Source organism: Siniperca chuatsi, linkage group LG8, assembly GCF_020085105.1.
Source record: "Siniperca chuatsi isolate FFG_IHB_CAS linkage group LG8, ASM2008510v1, whole genome shotgun sequence".
NCBI lineage: Eukaryota > Metazoa > Chordata > Actinopteri > Centrarchiformes > Sinipercidae > Siniperca > Siniperca chuatsi.
Genome location: NC_058049.1, coordinates 22878915 through 22897839, shown reverse-complemented (window position 1 = coordinate 22897839; position 18925 = coordinate 22878915). Strand labels below are relative to the sequence as shown.

The 18925-nt window shown below is 42.8% G+C and overlaps 1 protein-coding gene across 2 annotated transcripts in view; it reads right to left on the bottom strand.

Moving 5' to 3' along the window:
- Positions 1–1029: 1029 nt before the first annotated feature.
- Positions 1030–18925, bottom strand: part of gpc3 (glypican 3) — a 99012-nt gene continuing 81116 nt past the window's right edge. Inside the window, exons 7-8 of one of the 2 annotated variants that reach the window (XM_044204269.1) lie at positions 15584–15770; positions 1030–3043 (exon numbers count right to left, since the gene is read on the bottom strand). In XM_044204269.1, the coding sequence (XP_044060204.1) occupies positions 2868–3043; positions 15584–15770 (363 nt within the window). In that variant the 3' untranslated portion in view covers positions 1030–2867. Of the gene's footprint in view, positions 3044–12444; positions 12840–15583; positions 15771–18925 lie in introns of those variants that run through there. The other variant, XM_044204268.1, reaches the window with a different exon arrangement.

The window sequence follows — 18925 nt, the reverse complement described above, 5'->3', positions numbered from 1 at the left end:
GAAAAAGCAGAAGCCATTCCCCTTGCCCAAAACATGCTGCATTTCAATCTGGTATGCTGTGGCTGCTGTTGGTGTACACATTGGAATCTGTTGTTTGTACAATGGATCACTTCCTGATTGTTGAAAGCTGTGCAAAGTCTAGGAAGAATTCTCTGGTCTTTGATTCTGAGGACACCAAAACCTGATATTTAGTGGTGATGTGCTAGAGGACTGAATTTGTTTCTGATATTGATCTTTGTGTTGCTGCAATGGAAATACCTTGACATGACCTCACACCATCCATGTTTGACCTGTTATACAAGAGAAAAATAAACTACTGAACGACTCCAGAATGCATTGCCAGTTAATTTTTCAGGCTCAGGCTGATAATCCTGCCTGTGCTGCCGTTTAGCGGATGCAGTACAGGGCTGTGCAATGCTACATCACAGTTGGGTGTGGTCAGAAGTACAACAGATCACACCTGACAACTGTCATCAGGTATGATGACAGTTGTAGGGTTGTTTTCTCATGCTACTGTCAGTGAAATCTGATTAAACCACACTTTTTTTTTCAAGCTTCACCTTTGATTGTCGCTTATTTAGTCATGAATACTATTATTCAATAATCTTAATATTTACTATTACAATTAATCTTAAAATATTGGGATTTGAAACTCAGTTTTCAGGGGTTTTCATCTGGAGTTGCTCTTTAAAATTGATGTGTCAGGCTCATGGGAGAGATTACAGGTTGGAAATGTCCTTTAAACTGCAATCAATATACATTTAAATATCTGAAATAAGTTTGCAATCATAATTCTTATGACTGCATTTATGACAAAAGCAAATCTGCAGAACGGTATACATTTTCTTAAACACTGTATGATTACATGGCAAGAAAATATAAAAATATATCTGGCAAATGCATTCTTGGCTTATAAACCAAGACACCATGTCTCCCATCATGACTGTTAGGAAACATTAGATAAGAAATCACATATTGTCTTTCATGTGTTAATATTCACAATGGTAGACACACCAACAAAAAACGCAAAACAGTAAAACATGTTTATTTTATTATACATTGTACTTTCCTCATCAACAAAAAAATCAACATATTACAGGGCATTAATTTTATCAACCGCTAATCCCAGGTCTGACAACTAATAACATTATTTAGGACTGCATTCTGTTTAGGTGTTGCAGTGTCAGACGCCTGGTGCTCTGCATGCTGGCTCACTGACATAACTTACTGGCACACCTACATGGAACACAGCCATCGTTGTTGTTATTAGTTACACCTGTGCTTTTCCAAATAGTCCAAATGCTGGGGCATTTCTGGGTGGAGTTTGCATGTTCTCCCTGTTCTTGTGTGGGTTTCTGTCCAATTGGTGACTGTGAATTGCCTATAGGTGTGACCGTGAGCGTTGTCTGTCTCTATCTGTCAACCCTGTGTTTGACTGGCGACCTGTCCAGGGCGTCTCACCCAATGTCAGCTGGGATTGGCTCCCACGACCCTCAAGGATAAGCGGGATAGCTAATGATGAACGGATGGATAGATAGTCTGGTGTGCATACAGTCTACACTCACAGCTGGGTGAAATCAGCTGTGTGGGAGCAGCAGATTTTAATTTTAATTAGTGTCTTTCCAAACATCCATCACACGTCCTCCAGTCTAAACAAGGGAGCTGGAATCCAGTTTTCACCACATTTCATTTTGAAAACCAAACAAAATTAAACAAACAATTAAAAAAATCTGACTTCTGATTTAAACAAAACTTAGAAGAACAAATCATTAAATACAAAGTCCAGACTTTAAGAATGTGTGAGCCCAATGCAGACCAACATTACAAAATTAATTTACACATATTTTTATACATATTTATATCTCATAACTCTCCTCGCTTTACCCACAGTGCTAAAGAATAAGCTAGAAATTTGCAGCAATGCTTCACAGTCCAGCCAATAATTCAATCCACAAACCACATTTTCTTGTGAAATATGCCAATAGTTCAAATAAACATATTTTTGTAAACATGGCACCAACACATAGAAACACACATCTGTACAGTTATCAGGCTGATTTGGAGACTTACGCTCTTATGATAGCCCTTGAATCTTTTTTTGGGCTGTTACTGTTAAAAAATCATCAGCGTTACGAAATAAAGCAAACACTGACAGTTGGAGTGCAACTCAGTTGGAAAAATGTAGCTATCACTAGGACACAAACAATGAGAGAGAACGAGAGAGATTTAAGTAGTAACAGAGCATTTTAAGGTACAGTGCATCTTTAAATAAGGGTTTAACCTCAGCCTCTGGGGATAAGGAGTTCACAACAACTCCCCAGCTGAAGTCCAGTCCTGGCAGGAGATTATTCACTGCCATGGAGGAGAGTAGCAAACGTTTTCTTCTTCCAGTTTGCTTCTGCAGCGAAATAACTTGCTGCAGACTGGGAGTAGGGCCATCTGAAAAAGCTCTGGTGTGAGTCTGTTCTCCAAGTAGCTCCTCACTTGCAGGTCCATGACAAAGCTGTCTCATGATGAGGGCCCCCCGTCTCTTTGTTATTATACAGAAGTCTGTATAAGAGCAGAGAGGAGGTGAGGCAAGAGGGCACAAATGTTGTAATAACCATAGTAGGAGTGGACCAGAGGGCGAGTTTCTTATTTACACGATGCCGTGGGTTTATCTGCTGTGCTTTAATAGGTTTATTGAGAACATCCAGTGATTTTGAATAAAACAATTTCTGAGACAGATAACGAGAAATGTAGCATTTTTTTTGTTGTTGTTCGTGCTTCCTTTGATGAGCCACTGAACTTTGCTTTGGGAACCAGAGCTTTAAAAACAGTAAGTCCTGTTCCACAGAGTTTGTATTGGGAGTGTGTGAGTGCACTGGTCAGTGGAGACAAAGCAGGAGCAGAGCAAGCGTCACCGGGAGTGTCGGGACCAGGTAGCTCCTCCACAGCGGAGCAGCAGGTGAGGAGACGCCTCCGACCCCGGCTGTGGCCAAGCGAGGGGTCAGCAGCTGCTCCTGGAAGGTGAAGTCGTCCATTGCCAGGTTATCAGCAAGGTCTGAGAGGGAGACAGGCGGAGACGGAGGAGATGGATGGGAGATAGCGAAAGGAGGAAAAGAATGAAAAATATGAGCGAGGCAGGAAAAAGGATGGAGACAATTAGAACAAACACTGTCACAAAAGCTGAAAAACATGTGTGGTATGTCTGTCCTCTTTTTTGCACGATGTCTTACACAGCTGTAAAAACAATGTTACATTGGGAGAACGAGAAACACAAGCTCCACATATAACCAGATGTCACATGTTATTGTTGTAGACACACGCTGAATCACACAGACACATATTTTACTGAGAGTGAGTGCTGAAATGTGGATTTAAGTGGTGAGATGTTGAAAACAAAAAACAAAAATAAAAACCGCAGAGGCTATATGAGGTCATGTCTCAAAATCTGAAACACACAACCATTTTGTCTTCTCTTTGATGGAATATAACTTAATTGTTTAAAAAAACACGTAGTTGTTTTATTAAATTAGTCCCGAAATAGATGGAAGTCCACATAACCTACAGTGCTTAGGTTTGTACATGTAAGAGATATTTACAGTTTGTGACAGGAGGTTGCCAGTTTGAAATTCAAAGTGGGGGAAAGGAATGATAAAGCCTAATGTTTACTTTTGATTTGATGGATCACTGTAGCTAGTACTGTATGTTGTAGGAGGGATTTATAGTCCTGTGAGATACTCCAGGGACAAATATGACCAAGATCCTGTAACCACTAAATAGCCACAAGCACTGTGATTCCAAATGTGACAAGCTAGCTTATGTCTTTTGTTTTTAGAATGTTTTCCCCCTGATGAAAACCCTGTGTCTACTGCATTTTGAAGGAATAGTTTGACATTTTCGGAAATAGGCTTATTCACTTTCTTGCAGAGAGTTATATGACAAGATAATTACCACTCATTAACTATGGAGCTAGAGTCGGGAGCCGATTAGCTTAGCTTAGCCTAGCGTAATGACTGGAAGCATGGGGAAACAGTTTCTGCCCACTGCCACTCCAATTAACACACTATATCTCGTTTGTTTATCTGTACAAAAACATGTAAAAACATCAAGTTGTGGTTTTACATGAAGTTAGGTGCTGTAACTTCTTGGCGAACAGCATAAAACTTTCCCATCAAACCACATTTTGACGTTTTTATATTTTAGTTTGTTTATGGATTAAATAAACAAGATATAACTTGTTAATTAGTGATCTTAAGAGGTGCTGGTAGGTGGATTTTTAGACTTTTCCATTTTTAAACAGAGCCAGGCTAGCTGTTTCCCTCTACTTCCAGTCTTTATGCTAAGCTAAGCTAATTGGCTTCTGGCTCTAGCTCTATAGTTAGCTTACAGACATTAGAGTGGTATCAATCTTCTCAACTCTTTGCAAGACAGCGAATAAGCATATTTTCTCAAAATACTGAACTATTTCTTTGAAGCATTAATATGCCTTTCTAAATAAAGGTTTTTGCAGTAATATACCCTTCTTCCTTTATTCTTCCAAAGGCAATCTTTTTTTTATCTTCAAGAGAACCAGAAAGTTTCTTGGATTTACTGCATGTAAAACTGATTGAGCACTTGCCCTCTGCATTTTTTTGAGTATTTGTACTTTATACCCAAAAAGCAAAGTGAATGCCCAAGCAGAATCAGTAGAAACACAGAGGACAGTCGGGTTGTATTCTTGCATGTAGAAAATACTAAAATAAAGCTCTGCCTTTCTGAGTACAAAATATGTCCCTTAGATCTGATAAAATGGTTCAACTTCAGAGTCTATACTTTGTAGAATATAAATACGTTTCTGAAATTCCCTTATACATAGAACAAAAATGTGCTGTATGCAGAGATGTTGACTTAACACTGACTCCAGAGTCAGCAATGCTGTTTGGAGAGATTGAATTCAATGCCTCCCACATACAGCTATTATTTATTTTGTTGGATTACACTTTTGTTTCCACTGTGTTGTTAATCATACATGGTGTTGCATGTCTGCGGTGAGGTTCTCTGGTACTTTGAGAAAATAGTTGAAAGACTTCAGGGACGGTTTGGAGAAAATTACACTGGTGTGGGCTCCTGCTCTTTGTACCACCTGTGATACTATCATCCTTAACTTTCACCTCTCCCTCCACAACTACTGTAAAGATGCCCTCAAGCAAGGCACTTAACTCATTTGCTCCAAGGAGGCTGTTCAGTTAACCGTAGACTGTGGTTTTGACTTGGAAATTCCCAGGTGTCAGTGTTTTCCACTATGTAGATATACGGCAGAGGGTTTGGTGAATAAGGGCATAGAAAGCCTTGGTTAGATAAATAAAAGTAAAAAAAAAAGTGATCAACTCTTTAGTTTTCCACGTGAATCATTACTCTGCAACCACTCCCATATTTGACTGTTTTCCTCCTTTCTTCTTCATCTGTTCTGTACACTGCAGTGACTTCATGGTCACCTGCTGCTCTGCTTTTACTTACTGCTGTCTTACTGCTCTGCATCCACAGCTGTTCTCCTACTGACACTGAGCAGAGCTCTTCCTCCCTGTATGTGCCTGTGTGTGTGTGTGACACATTCTGTGCTGCTTTGTCTGGCAGAAAGCTGTGAGGGAGACTGAAATAAGAAGGCTGAGTTATGAGAGAGGGCAGGAGGATATCAGTAATAAAGCAGCTCTATGGTTAGGAACGCCAACTATGAACTGAGCTGTCCCCTGTCAAGCCGAATGCAGAGCACCTCTCCAGACACACACAAACACTAGTGCATTTCTGACATACCTCTCCCTCACACAGTTTTGGTGGCTGTGCACACATACGCTCACTTTCTCTCACACACACATACACAGTGTCGCGTCTGAGCTCCTAAAACAGATAGCTCCAAATTCAATTAGCTGTCTGTGTACTGTTCTCCCTAGTTGGAGTGATCCAGTGGGAGGAAGTGGCGGATCTGAACCACTGTGTGATCAGAGGGAGCAGTCAGGAGTCCGACTAAAACTTTGGCCTGCTCTCTTGAGCACAAACACAGAAAACGGGACCCTTCCTCCTGAGTCCCTGGTGCCAACAGGCCCCTTGTGCTGCCAGGCACCATTTTAAACAGAGGAAGAAGGCAAATAAATAAACCTCCAAAGCTCCAAACGGCATCTCCTATGAATTTCTTTGCAGTTACGACATCATTTGAACGTCAGCCAGGGGACAATTCACTTTTTTCTCCTCCTATGTCCTCTGACATAGCAGTGGGCAGACATTCTTTCGGGGCTCTGAAAGAGCGATTTGTCACTGTCGACAGCGGCGCACTGTACTGCCGAGCCAATTAAGCTCAAGGTGCAATTCAATACAGCTTTTATATACACTGTGGATAAGAGGGAGGGCGGGGGGCATGCGCGTCTGCATTTGTGTGTTTGTGTGCGGATGATTGAGTGGGGTGTGTGTGCCCGTCCCTGAGTGTGTTTGTGAAAAAGTGGGAGACTAAGTGGGAGAGCATTGTGTTGGTGTGCTTTACAGTGGCAATAATGTGAGTGAAAAAAAGTCTCAGGCTGTGAAAAAAATCCCTCAAACCGGGGGAATAAAAGGTCTTTCTTGCTAGTTTAAACACTTCGACATGAGCAGCACCACAGAGGGGCCTTGTTCTGCAGGCTTTAAAAACAACCCAACAGGGACTGAATACTATGCAAACTTAGATCCCCAACACTCCTATGTAGGCCTGGGACTAATAATATCCTGGTATCATTAGCGATGAACACCTGTGCCTGTGTGTGTGTAGAAAAGTATAGACAGAGTGAGAGTGAATGAGAGGAAAACATGGACAGAAATAATCCAGATTTAGCTTCCTTTTCTCTTTTCCTTTCAGGGCCTTCTAGGGAGAAGCCAGGAAAGTGGACAGGCAGGGGCAATTAGGTAAATAGATGGATAACTCCCAGCTAAAAATAGGGCCACAATCCCGACTGTGATTAATGTGACCAATGTGGCCCCTTGTGGCTTTCAGCAAAGCTGAGCCCTCCTCCTGCTCGTACATTCAAACCTTCCATTTTGAGACTATCACTCTTCAAAGGACGCCACCTTGCTAGCGTACCCCTGCTAGCTTTATCGTGGCCTCATGAGCTCGAGTTACGACTCAGGGGAGAGGTCAACAGTCCACCCATTGATTAGTTACACTAAGCCACCGGACTGAGAATGAGCTGGTAGGTTCAGTCACATGCACATCAACAGCCGGGGATGCATTCAAGCTTTAACTTTATGTTTTCTTTAGTGACCATTCCTCAGGAGAACAGAAAAATAAATCCAGACTGTGGTTTTCAGGGGGAGCGGATGTTTGTTTGGGTCCCCCTAACAGGTCAAACAGTGGCTGGAGTTTGTGCATAAATGTATATATGTGTGTGCTGTGTTTCCGTCTGTCTGTGTAGAGGAGAACAGGGAAGAGAGGGAGGGGGGAGAGAGTCTGGAGTTTTGTTTTCAGCAGTGCTCCGTGCCTGAGGCTTGTCGTTTACAGTTTGCAGTTGTCACAACAAGCAAACTATGTAGAAAAATTGCAACAGTGAGTGGAAAGCCACATTTTCCAGCACACCACAACTACGGGTGATGATTACATGATACAGAAAATCACAGGAAACGGTTCATTTGAGCTGTCTCGCATTTTAGTAAACATGTTTCTTAAATGCAGTTGAATTACTTGTAGTAGTAGGTACACATCAGTAGCCAGTTGACACATTATTATAACCCCTCTGGTGAGTGTGTACCTCCATGGTCCAGTACAGTTTATTCAGTACATGTGTGCTATACACAAAGGCCTTTTTTTGGTCAGATAAGTATGTGGAATGTTAAGTCTCCAAACACAGGTGCTTCTTATGAAACGAGAGAGATGGTTTAGATTGCTGCTACATTGGCAGACGATGTGCACATAACACACCTAAGCTGGTCAAATTTGATATAGGTTTTTAAGACTCAACAGCTTAAAAGATATTATGGCTTCTGAGGTAAAGCAAATATTTTATCACTTGTCTCATCTCCACAGAGCAAACTATTCAATTAAATATTGCACTCAGTAAATTTAGAAATTGAGGGACTGGTGTGCACGTGTGTCTGTCCAACCGTTTGTCAGGAGCCGCCCTTACAGCTGCAAAGAAGTCAGTGGTTCTGTAAAAACATGACAGGAGCTGCTGGATTGATTGAGTCTTATCTTGAAGAGGGTAACAGATACGGGGTTGAACTGTGATTATTGGCTTGTTGGTCACATTCTGTAACTTCTGTGACTTGGTCATGGCTGTTTGTCCCAGGATATTGCTGATTGAGAGCTGGGAAGGAACTGAGGGAGCGGTGCAGGATGCTTTTGTCCATGGGCTGGCGGGAATGTGACCGTCTGCCTCCACACCCACAGGCCGACCACAGGGTCGCTCGGAGAGGCTGGGAATGTCGAGCCAAGACAAACGGGACGCCCAGAGGAGGCCCTACCCCAGACCTTTGCAACAGCACCGCTCTCTGAGCTGCTCTGGCCTCCCAACCTCCACAACACTCACTGTTATTCTAGGCTGAGGGATCCTCCCACACATGGGGCAAGAGAGTAAGACAGGGAGACGTGATGCCAAAGAGGACTGAGGACGTAATGGAGTTCTAAAAAGTTTAAAAGGAAAGGTGAAATCCGAAGTGATTAAATGAGGTTAGGAGACTAAAGGAAGTTTAGCAAAACTCCAAACTGAGTACTGAATGTGTGGGTTTGCTCTGATAAGAAAGGAATACACCCGGCTGTCAAAAGGAGGAAACCAACCCTCCCAGACACTTTCTAAATTGTGGCTTGATGGGACAAACGTAAGTCGACACCAATTAATTAAAATGGTCAGTGAAGGGAGCTGGTGTCAGTGAGGGGATGACCAGCATGTTGCACCCATTGGCCTCTCTCTGCGCCGTCCAAATTAGATTTACTCCGATGTATTTATAGTCTCCACTTCCAGTAATAGCTAATATGGTTGTAGAATGGAGAAAGAAGGAGCTTGAAGAGAAATAAAAGCTTGAAACAGAGGCATAAATTTGAACTCAGAATTCCTCGCAGTGAAGGTGGAAAGTGTGTGAGGGAGTGAGAGAGAGTAAAAACCATAACAAATCAAACATACAAAGAGTTGATTCTGTGCTGAGGGCAAGGAGCTGGTTCATGGTGGAGAGCTCTGCTGTGTACAGAGAAGGCCTGTAACCCCCGGCAGCTCTGAAGTCGGTGCTGACGGAGGGTCAGAGGTTGGCAGGGAGTTAGGGGTTTTTCTGGAGAGATGGAACAATGGTGGTTCTTATCAGCGAGAGAGAGAGATAGAGACTGACATTAAGAGAGAGAGAGAGGCAGGAGTGGTCGTGCACGGAGCCGAGCTGATGACCGGTGGGTCAGCATTCAAGTTTGGCCTGGGGGGGGGCTTCATGGTATGAACACATTCTTCGGATACTATCTTTATCTTTTAATAATGAGGGACACACTGACATCCCACACAGATCTGTTTACATTCTCCTCCTGCGTCCAGCAGTCAGTCCGGTGAAGGAAATGTAGCTGGCAGATTGAGATGTGTGTTTGTTGTGCAACTATCCCTGCCAACAAACATGCATAATTCTCCCTACATTCCTGTCATGGAAAGTAGACTAGAAATACAGCCATGAGTGACAATTTGGCCGGTCTGACTGTACACACAGAGAACTCCCGTTGAGCAGTTTCACTATCTATCCGAGCCCTTTTTAGTGGTTAGTCTGTGGTTTCCTCCAGCAGCTCACAGTCTATTGACAGCAGGAATCCTGCTGTATTGTTGAGTTACTTTCAAGAATGGACTGGAAAAACAGAGTGAGAGCAGGCCACAGGGAGAAAAAAATGGCTAGAGGGAGAATTTAGGAGAAGCAGGTGAAAGTAGAGGGTTAACATGTAAAATGCAAACCACCCAATCCCTCAACCAGGCTTTTAAGACATTCACACAAAATGGCTGCTGTGTGTCAGTGCGGCGACGAGCAGCGGGCCTCGAGAATAGTCCCGCTGTGTGCAGAGTGTTTGTGGACTGTGGCTGAGCTGATGGACATGACCCAGGAATGGGCCTGGAATCAATTTAGTGCGTCCAAAAAGTGCCTGTGAATGTAAATAAAGCTCTTGAGCAAACAAACGCTTTTCCGAGAGGCACACACAAACACAGAAAAATGCATGTGCCTACAAAATGAATCAAAAGCTGGTGGGCCCCCCTCGTGTAGATGATGGGAACCCAGACGGCTCTGTGCGCTTGTATCCACAGAAATTAAAACCAGGGCTCTTCTTCCGGCCTTCTGGCTAATCTTAAGGGTTTTATCCCCAGATTGATTTGAGAAAGCTCCATGGCGGAAGACCAACAAGGGCCCAATGAGAGGGTAACTTACTTTATCCCTGTGTTCCTCTCTTCCCTTTTTTCCCTCTCCTCTCCCATCTTCCCCTCCACTGCTACTACACTCAGCCACATAACTGGGGACACACAGGGCCATGCGGCTGGCTCCAGTAAGGACGAGAGCGAGAGACTGCAGCTCTTACTAGCCAAGCCTGTTTACACAGATGGTGGCAAGCTTCATTATTTTTGTGAGGGGCGTGGAGGAGGTGGGGAAGGAGGAGGATTGGCTGAATTTACCGAGGTTGTTTATAAGCTCAAGGAGGGATGGAGGTAGAGAACATTGGATCAAAACAGTTCCTGTGTGTTACACATTATCAGGCTCTCCACCAACACCACCCTTAAACTTTTCAGCACCTCCTCTACCCCACGGTTTTTACGTTTTCATCAATTTAAAGATCTCTCCAGAAATGTTTTATATCCATTTTGGATAACAGTCATTACTTTAAGTTCATCATTATTAATCTAAATGATAAACAGATTTCAGTCGGCTAAAGAATGATCATTTTGTCAGCCAAGGATCAGAGCAGTAGGCCTTTAGAAGGTAGAAGATTTTGATTTGCAGTGAGGCTGCAGATCACCTTAAACTGAGCAACAACATCTGTTCTTTCATCTGTATCTCTTTTTTCCTGTGGAAACAAAAAATATCATAATGATGCGGTCAGATCAGTGGTTGCAGAAACCTATTTGGTCAAATCAATATATGTTATCAAAACCAAAACTTTTCAGTGTTGGAGGTATTTCAAAGAGTTTTGATTGATAATTAATGTTTCTGGCTGGTTATTTCAGTTCAAGTCCCAACTTAACAAATTTGTAACTGCTGTTAGACTTGAGTCCAAGTCATGTGACTCAACTCTACATCTCTGATAGCAACACAGTAGATCTGTCAGCATTTTAGATGAACAGACTCACCCGTTCCCTTTTCTTCTATATACTTTGGTAGATGATTTAGTCCTGATGTAGGTAGGCCTCAAACAGTGACACTTTGTTTTTAAGTCTGCATGTTTTTGTGGCTCGCTATCATCCGGCTCAGCTTGCTGTTGAAAAACCATAGAGGACTCAGGCCATGTGGGCACCCAGATTCCTCCTCCACCCAAACACCTGCACTCCGCCTCGCACATCTGCATCGTCTGAGCCCGTTTCCTTCTGTCTCACGCTAACCTGTGGCAGCCACATATGGACGACTCTTTAACTGGAAGCACATTCATGAGCGCAGTAGCTCAGAAAATCAGCATTCTGAAACTATATGGAGCTTAACGGAGGAGGAAACAGTATACATGGTGGATGCATCCAGAGCTGCCAGAGCTAATGCCAACAGTGTCTGGATTAGGGCTTTTTTGATGAAGACATGTGGCAAACACTACTGTGGAGGACCGGTACCGTGTGACGCACCTATCAGGTGCAGAGGGTCAGGGGTCGCAGCTGCAGTTAATTAACATACCAGGTTCTCGTATTGGCAGCATGTACGGCTGACAATTCGACCCACGTAGAGAGTAAAGAATGTTTAGGTTTCCCAGTGTATCAACCTTTAGAGTTATCAAAGGTGTTTTTGTCTCTGTCTGTTCTTTCCCCGCATTCTTTCATCACCGTCTTCTTTCTTTTACTCGCTCCTTTGTTCCAGCCACAAAATTTGTAGCAGACCTGAAAGGTGAGTACAGCCTCTCATCATTATGCTGCATGTTTCACATTACAGGAATATTTCCACTTTGTATTTTGCTAACCCCATGGCGCTGATAAAATGCTCAAGAGCTTCCAAAAGAACAGCTTTCCTTCGGGGTGCTTACAGTGACCGAATGTCTGAGTGCAGGAACATAACAAGAGGCCTATTCACGTTGCTCCTGTGAGCATGGCGAGGTACAGCACACAGCAAAGGCCCGTCCAGCTCAGCAAGAAAACACACAAGGCAGAGCTCTGGGCTGCTGGGCCGTGGCATAGCCCACCAACTGTTGGCTTTCACACTACTGCATGTTTCCAAACTGCATCAAAAACCCATTTTAACAAGTTATTTAGTCTAGCAGTTAGCATTAGACTCTTAAATAGCCATATTTATAAGAGGGTTAGAATTGAGTGGTCAACTCCTGTTATAAAAAGAGACATTTCTGTGGATTATTTCCACATTTTCTCAATGTGAATCATTTTGTTTCAAGAACTAACTTGAGTCAAGAAACATTTCCTTGAGATTAGTTTGAATGATTTGCTATATTTTACTGTGTTGCCACTTATTTTACAAAACTTCAAGAGCCGAAACTCAGCTGGAAACAAATGATTAACCTCATGGCAGGTTTTCACTTTCACACTGATAGCGACATTTTAAGACTTTATACAGTAAATCACTCAGTATTTGTCGGTACTTTTGTGAAGCTGTATTCTGAAAACATTCCAGTACAAATTCGATATGACAGTGGGAGAAAAAAAAAAGGTGAGGATGAGGGAATGAAGAGAATCTTTGAGCAGATTTCATGGCGATGGTGGCAGGTTCTTTGTTTCCCACAGAGGCCGTACAGTCAGAGACCAGGTGTGCATGAAAGCATAGAAACACAGGTGAGCCCTCATCATGAGCGAAAGACAGTCATATGGTATCACAGATTACAGGATTTAAAAAAAACTATATACACAGACAAACATATTGCCAAACACACACATTACTGTATGTGTACTCACATACACATTTTGGGATTATACTGGCAAACAAAATCATTTTTCATGCTTTTGATTTTTTTGTCTGAATGCAACTGGTATTTTCTGTCTCTGTAATATGTTCTATAGTTTTGATTGTGTAATAAAGACCTTCATTCTTACTGCTGAAAATGTGTGCTATAACACATCCAGAGGCAAAGTGAAAAAAATCCTTAAAGTGACACTATGTAACTTTGGAAAGAAGAATTAACACAAATAACATTCTTAGTCTTAGAAGCATAAAACAAACCCTTGTTCACTTCAATACACTCACAGGTTTTGCTGCTACCAGTAGCTTTTGGTGGCTAATGTTAGCTAACTTCAGGTAGATATTTCCACATAAATAACAGTTAGCTGACTTTATGACTCTTCCCTACTTGAGTTTCTGTCACCCTACGTTTAACTATATAACATTATCCCAGAATTGACACTTGTGGCCACAGCAGCCACTGTTCAGAAAAATAGTTAAATAGGCTTGCTTTAAACAATGTGCATATAGTACTATAAGTGACTGAAGACAAATCATTTAATCATCAGACCATCATCAGTGCTTTACCATGTGGTTTTTTATCACATGTGTAATTGATTATAGCTGGTGTGATGGTGTTCTACAAGACAAATTGTATAAAGCCAAACACCAGAATACTACAGATCTCCCCCCACTCAAATAAAACAGTTGCAGCCTCAAATTATTTGGAAATTAAAGCTGTTCATATTCATATGTTCAGTTTTTGGACAAATTTTGCAGTTCCAACTTCAGAAATAACATAATTGACTGACACATCACCAGAGAGGTCAGTGAGTGATCCGTCTGGTGTGTGAGCTGAAACCAGTCCAGTGTCTGGCTGTTCGGGGTGGTGGGGGTGGTGTGTGTGTGTGTGTGTGTGTGTGTGTGTGTGTGTGTGTGTGTGGGTGGGGGGGGGTCGGGGGTCCCTGTCCTGGAATAGCTCCCCTGGCCTGGAATGCTCTGGGGAATGTGCAGCGTGGGGTTTGATTGGTCAGGAGGGGAAGTGTGTGTGTCTGTGTGTGTTGTGTGTGAATAGCATTAGTGATCAGAAGGTTATGGAATCTGTGTAGAGAATGAGCGAGGACAGATCTATTATTGAGTACGTTTGGGAACATCCTCTGTGTGGTCAGCAGGTTGACAGCCGGGCTGTGTGGGGGTCTCAGCCCTGCCTCTGTCCTGTCTGCACCTTGTTGTTGTGGCTTCTGTCACCTTTCCCTGTCTCTTGTGTGTGTGTGTGTGTGTGTGTGTGTGTGTGTGTGTGTGTGTGTGTGTGTGTGTGCTACACCGTTGCGCCACTTCAGGCTTTGTGAAACCAGATCTGCCTCGTCCATCTCAGAGCAGCAGCGCACAGACAGGCAGCCCATTAGACCTCGTGCTCTGTAGGTTGACCTTTGAACCCCAGTCCCCTGTTTGACCAAAATTGGCTGAGCGGCCGTGCTAGGTCAGCGTTTTGCTGGGTCATCACAGGCTATCAGCAGCTATCTGTGTATCTGCCAATGAGCAGGGGCTCTCCAAGGTCTGCAAACATGACTGGCTAATGTACAAACAGGCGCAAACAGGCGTATATGTGCCTGCAGACTCACTCACACACACTCACGAGGAGCACACACCCTAAATGTGCATCTGATCTGCTAATCCATAGGACAGATAAGGGAAAACACAGGGGATACTGAGATTGAGATGGGGGTAAGACTATAAAGGGTGCTATAATTTCCAACTGTGTCAACCTTCAGCAGCTTGTAAGCCAGAGAAGACAGTATAATGACTGTGTATCGAAGCAGAACTGTACAGTCAGGCTAACAGGAGCATGCAGGAGAGGGTATCCGACTCTCACGGCCCAGCCTGCTGGAAGTGATGGCCCTGCAGGATTCCTGTGTTAACCCTGGGTTCCTGCTCTCGCTCCCTGCTCGGCGAACCCAAATCTCTGCCACAACATCCCCGACTGGAAGACTACTCCCATTGCCGTATTTGCTCAGCTGCGCTGGCTTTGTGTCGGTGTATCGAACCCCCTTGTTCCTGCTCCCTGGCTGTTTTCTCCCTCTTTTACTGTTTGGTTTCTTTTCTTCCAACAGTTTGTAGCTTCATTTGTTCTTTGTTTGGCTTTCGGAGAGCACGTCTGACGTTACCAAGGGACTGACAGCGGGGAGGTCAAGAGGTCGAGGTGTGGCGGCTACCTGAGGAAGTCTCATGTCTCTTGCTGCATAGTGTCACGGTGGTGTCAACATGTACAGTAGTCATGTAAACACCTCTCTGCTGTGCACACTGCCTGTCTTTGGATTGTGATTACTCTGACTCACTGCAGAAGAAGCTGAACCTATTCATTCACTTACCAGTTTTAAAGTAAATTGCTCCAATTTAGTTAGCAGGCTTAAACGTAAACAACTTAATAGCTTGTGCCCAACATTTTTTCACAGCCCGTTTCATTAATGCAATTTAAAGTCATTTTAAGTTATCAATGTGGACGCAGCACCTCATTTGAAACCACACAAGTTGCAGTTAAAGTTAATTTTGAGATCCAGTTTGAATATATGTGTCTAACCTGCAAAGATGCGTAACCGTTTGCGTCTCGGTGGCGGCCCCAGCCCTGACACTCCGGCGCACTCATCTTCATCATCACAGTCACCGCTCTCGAATCCCTCTTCCCCCTCATCGCTCCACCCGTCCACTCCACCTCCACGTGACCGAGCTCTCCAGCGCTTCTCCGATACCGTCACCAGCCTCAGCAACTGTGGAACAAACAGGAAGAGGTTAAAGGTAATGAGGTTAAAACGCACTCCACCCACGCCCTCTTCATGAATCATTCTGTGGCCGCAATGTGCCTGTGCATTAATGGTTTAACAAAGCTGTGAAAATAAATAAGGGGTGTCTCTTGATCTGAGCGTGTACTGTATGATTATAACAGTATGAGGGGAATTCCAGACAAAAACTCGGTGAGATCTAAAAGTGCTGGTATTTACCAAACTCTAATTATAATCACCAGGCAGGAAAACAGTTTTGTTATCGGTGCCAGTTTTGTTATTTTTGTCCAAACGTGATTCATTCAAAGGGTTGTGGCTGTCGCTCCATGTAATTTACTGGTAGAAAAAGAAACAGTGGGGCAAGCAGACTGGTGCGATTGTGTTGTTACTGGCAAACATCATTGTCTTGAGTGGTTGTCTCAGGGCAACAGGGATACAATAACACCACATAACAAACTCTGTCCAAGTGGATATCAAGGCCTCAAGATCTAAAATGAGAAAGTATGAAGAAAGATAAAGAAAAATTTATGTTAATGTCTGTAATATTCAGACTTATTCCACTTTTTATTTTATTGAACCAGTTAAGCCCCGTTTTAGATTGGAAACCTCTTTTGCAAGGGAGACCTGGTCAACATGGCAGCATAAAAAGTTGCAGACAAAATAATACAAATCAGGCAACAGATAAAACAATGCTAAAAAAACAGATAATCGTATGAAGAAGGCTAAAAAAAACATGCAGTATGTAACAGAATCTTAATCCATTTTGGCCTCAGGGCTGTAAAAGCAATTGTTGTTCAACTCCAATATTTTCTCATGTGATTTACAGAAGCTCATGTGTTGTGCACATACCAGAAGTGTTTATTGAGGACTGTGGTAAAATAATCAACTCGTAAATAATACAGAAATGTCCAAGAGCTGTAAAGCAATTTCATTAAAAATCTTTTAATTTCTCTTGACTAAGTGTAAAAGGAGGGAAAATAGCAAACTTTATACATTCTATTACTAAAATTGGGAGGAAAATGTCAACTTAAAGACAACTTTGACAGTACTTTTTTGTTGTGTAGTTTAAGAACAACACCGAAATAAAAACAAATCTCTCCTGTCTTGTATCCGCGGGTGGAAAACATGTGAGCGATCTTGAAGACAACCTACATGGCCGCTCTCTGACCATCTTTCGGCCTCCACAACATCACACATGATTGAGAGCCTTGCCAAGGTAACAGATGTGCTAAATTCCAGCTGCCTGCCCTCCGAGCCTCATTTCATCTCACCGCCCTGCCTCCTTGTTTGTTTTTTATTGATTTCCTTCCGATCTGCGTACGTCAGCATGCATTTTTTGTTGTTGTTTTTGGTTGTTTTGGCTGTCTATGGGAGAAAATTGAGTTCATATGTGCCTTGTCTCAGGTCAGCTGCGGCGTCTGCCTGGGATCAGACTGTGTGTTTGTGTGTGTGTGTGTGTGAGACAGAGAGCGGAGGTATAAAAGCCCAGAGCTAATCACAGAATTACGTCAGTCTGAAGATAAACAACCCTGTTCCCTTCGCCTGCATATATAAACCAGTCAATCTGGGTTTTACAAGTGACATAAACTCTAAAGTTTAGAGAGGGAACACACATCACCTTGTTCCCAGCATGGCTGCCCAACAAACCCTCATTCATTTCCCAACATTGAGACCATACACGCACGATGACCACAACATTTCTAAAAGCCTGGTCACTTGGACTGAAGGATGGACAAACAGTAAGGCACAGATTGGACAGCTGATCCATAGGAACATTTTGACTTCTGTTTGAGGTTGTCTAGCAAAGCGCCACCAGAGCAGAGCCCTCAGGTGTCACACTAAAACATGTCCCGGAAACAAACTCTCCACATGATGAATTGGTGTTTAATGTACTGAACAGTTCTGTTAAAGACAGAACCATGTTTGCCTGAATTTGCCAGAGTCCTTCGTAGATTTACTGAGGTCCTGAAATTCCTTCTCATGGTCTGTATCCTGGCAACACAGTTGGACTTTGGGAGGGGAGGTGCACCTCGCTAACCAATTAAAAGGCAAACAAACACTTGTAAAGCAGGGAGAGAAAGATGTGGTTCGGGGTATTTTAGAACAAAACCTAAAAAAAGGTATGAGGAGCGAGGGGAAAAACATTGACAGCAACTGTTGTGCCCCTCTTTAGAGCTCAGTCTGTGTGAACATTGCCATGTGTTATTCACCACCTGCCAGCATACACATCAACTCCCCTCAACACATAAATGCTGATTCACAGTATACTTAGAAAAAACAAGACTATAAGAGTATACAGCCATGCTAGTGGCTCTGTGAGGCTGTACTTAGCGCTTTGAGCTAAATGCTAATGTCAGTATGCTAACATGCTCACAATGACAATGCTAACATGCGATGTTTAGCAGGTATAATGTTTACAATGTTCACCATCTTAGTTTAGCATTTTAGCATGCTAACATTTGCTAATTAGCTGTAAATACAAAGTACAGCTGAGGATGATGGGAATGTCATTCGTTTTGCAAATATTTGGTCATAATCCAAATTATTGGACAAACTAATATTTTGACCTGATGATGGCGCTAGATGATTAAGTCAGGAGATCACCAAAATCATTACAATTGAATTCTAAGGGGAACACGAATGTCTGTACCAAGTGTCAGCCTCTGAATTCATCAAGTAGATGTTGAAATATTTCACTGGATAAGTGAAAAATTTGCCTTTCACGGCAATCCATCTGATCGTTGTCAAGGCATTTCAGTGGAACTCAAAAATGTCATCCTCATGCTGATGCTAGGAGTAATTAGGATTCATTCTCTGGGGACCATGAAAATCTGTACAAAATTTCATGGCAATCCCTGTGATAATTATTGAGATATTTCAGTCCGAACCAAAGTGGTGACTGACCAACACTGCCATCGCTAGAGCTGCTAGCATGGCTAAAAACACAACAGCATCTGAGAGTTTTGCATTTTGGAATTAAAATCCAGTTTCAGACACACGTGAGGGAAGTAGGATCAAGAAGATACATACTATACATAGCAGCAGATGAACGGCAGATGAAAAAATAATAAGAAATAGTTTTTTGGGAATTAGAAAAAAATAATTGGCTGCATAATCATAGCAGTGACCTAAATGAGCCATAG